Source organism: Mesoplodon mirus (assembly GCF_964341445.2).
Source record: "Mesoplodon mirus genome assembly, contig: HAP1_SCAFFOLD_556, whole genome shotgun sequence".
In the NCBI taxonomy this organism is placed as follows: domain Eukaryota; kingdom Metazoa; phylum Chordata; class Mammalia; order Artiodactyla; family Ziphiidae; genus Mesoplodon; species Mesoplodon mirus.
Genome location: NW_028295454.1, coordinates 135,628 through 137,519, shown reverse-complemented (window position 1 = coordinate 137,519; position 1,892 = coordinate 135,628). Strand labels below are relative to the sequence as shown.

Here is a 1,892-nt window from a genome sequence, read left to right as displayed (position 1 = left end):
GATGCCAGCTGAGTCTGGGGGGGCGGTGTGAATACTGCTACTACCATGGTGGGGAAGTCAAGGTGCAGGGTCCGGAAATGTCTGGGCTTGAGGTGGAGGGAAGAGGGACCAGATTAAGCATCTTCAGAGGAAAATGTAGGCTTTGTCTTTGCCTTTGCTTCCAGAGAAGGACAGAGTTCTGCATCATACACCTCCAGACTGAGAGCAGGACCATCCAGCTCAGGTCCACACAGCTCACACATACATCTGCCCTCCAGGCACAGCCCTTCTCAGAGCACACATAAACCCCAAGCACCACAGCCCCATTCCACATGTAATGCACCACCGATATTACCAAAATCACACACCTTGTCATACACGCATCCAGCCGCATCCCTCACATACCACAGCCCTCACCACCATACTCCACACCCCTGTATACAGACACCGCTCCAGTATCCCCCCCACACACATGAAAAGCCCACAGATGACACCAGATACACCGCTCCATCCTATGGCCAACAGACACCAAGCTCACGACATAGCTACGTCATGCAAATGTCCCTCTCTCGTCTACCACACCTGCTCCCTCAGCTTCCGGCACGGCCCATGCATGTTATTATGGTTTTAATTTCCTTTTTCAGCAATGCGGAGATTTCGAGACACTGCCTGGCCTACAGCACCCCTAGCCCAGGTTCAGGAAGAAGGGGAGACCGCTCCCCCATCACACTGTGTCTCCTCCTCACTCTCTTCACCCTGTAAGGACTATCTGCACCCAGACAAAGAGGAAAAGGGCATGAAAATATACTACATGCAGGTACAAGTGAACAAGGGTGTCGCTGTCTCCTGGAAGACAAAGAAACCCTTGGAGTTGCCTGAAAAGCAGCTGACGATAGAAGAAGTGACCCTTCCTGAGGATGCGTGCACAGTAGGCACTTGCCCCTCTGATGTGTTCACCGAAAGCCTCCTGTCTGACAGTGAGCCCACTGGGGAGGAGAAAGAGTATGAGGAAAGGGCAGAGCCAGGCAGCCCATCAGGGTCACCTGCCGTCGAGGAGAGACCTAGGGCCAAGACACCGGACTGGATGGTGACCATGGAGACCGGCTTCAGGTGCATGGCCTGCTGCCGGGTCTTCCCCACCTTGGAGATCCTCCAGCAGCACGTGAAGGGGGGCATCCTGCAGGGCTTCAGCTGCCGTGTCTTTCATCTCAACATGGCCCAGTGGATGGGCAATGTGGAATCCGAGAGCACCCCTGAGGAAGAGGACGAGGAGGAGGAGGAGGAGGAGGAAGAGAAGCAAGAAGAAAAGGAGAATGAGGGAGAGCAGCCCACGGGGGAAGGCCCCAGCCCAAAGAAACCCCGCAGGCAGGGTCTTTTCTCTCCTTTGAGTTCCAAACAGCAACTGAGATTCATGGGACAGAAGATCCTGGAAGACGGTGTGGCCGTCCCTTGGAAGAGGTAAGGCTTGAGGCTGGCAGTCTTCTGAGCCTATGTCACGAGGGCCCAGAGGAGTCTAAGGGAAGGGGCCGCACACATGTGCTGGTTTACCTAATGGCTCTGCAGTTGCATCAAATGGGACACACCCAGCACTAACAAAGGCATTGACCTCTGTTGACGTAAACAAGAAGGTGGAGCCTTTTCCTAGGAGTTTTCTCAGGGTCTGCACGATGGACCTCAACTCTTAGAGGACGTACTGCCAGCAGCTCCTTCTCGGCAGAGAGAGCCAGGAGTGGTCTCAAGAGAGGACAGGGGCCCTTGCAGGACCAGAACTTTGAGGTCTGAGAGCCTTGGGCCTGAGCAGAGATCTCACCCGGACCACTGGACCTAGCCTTCTGTGACAAAGGGGAATATGAAAGAGAGTCACGTGGAAATGAGGTCCCCCGAGATATGGAAATGTTCCAGAACCTTCGTTG

At 54.5% G+C, this 1,892-nt stretch overlaps 1 protein-coding gene across 1 annotated transcript; it reads left to right on the top strand.

Annotated features, from left to right (window-relative positions):
* Positions 1–775: 775 nt before the first annotated feature.
* On the top strand, positions 776–1,344 carry LOC309797484 (protein FAM170A-like; the record flags this gene model as incomplete). Its single annotated transcript, XM_082646004.1, has 1 exon — positions 776–1,344. A coding segment is annotated over one exon (569 nt), but the record flags the coding sequence as incomplete, so codon positions are not given.
* Positions 1,345–1,892: the final 548 nt, after the last annotated feature.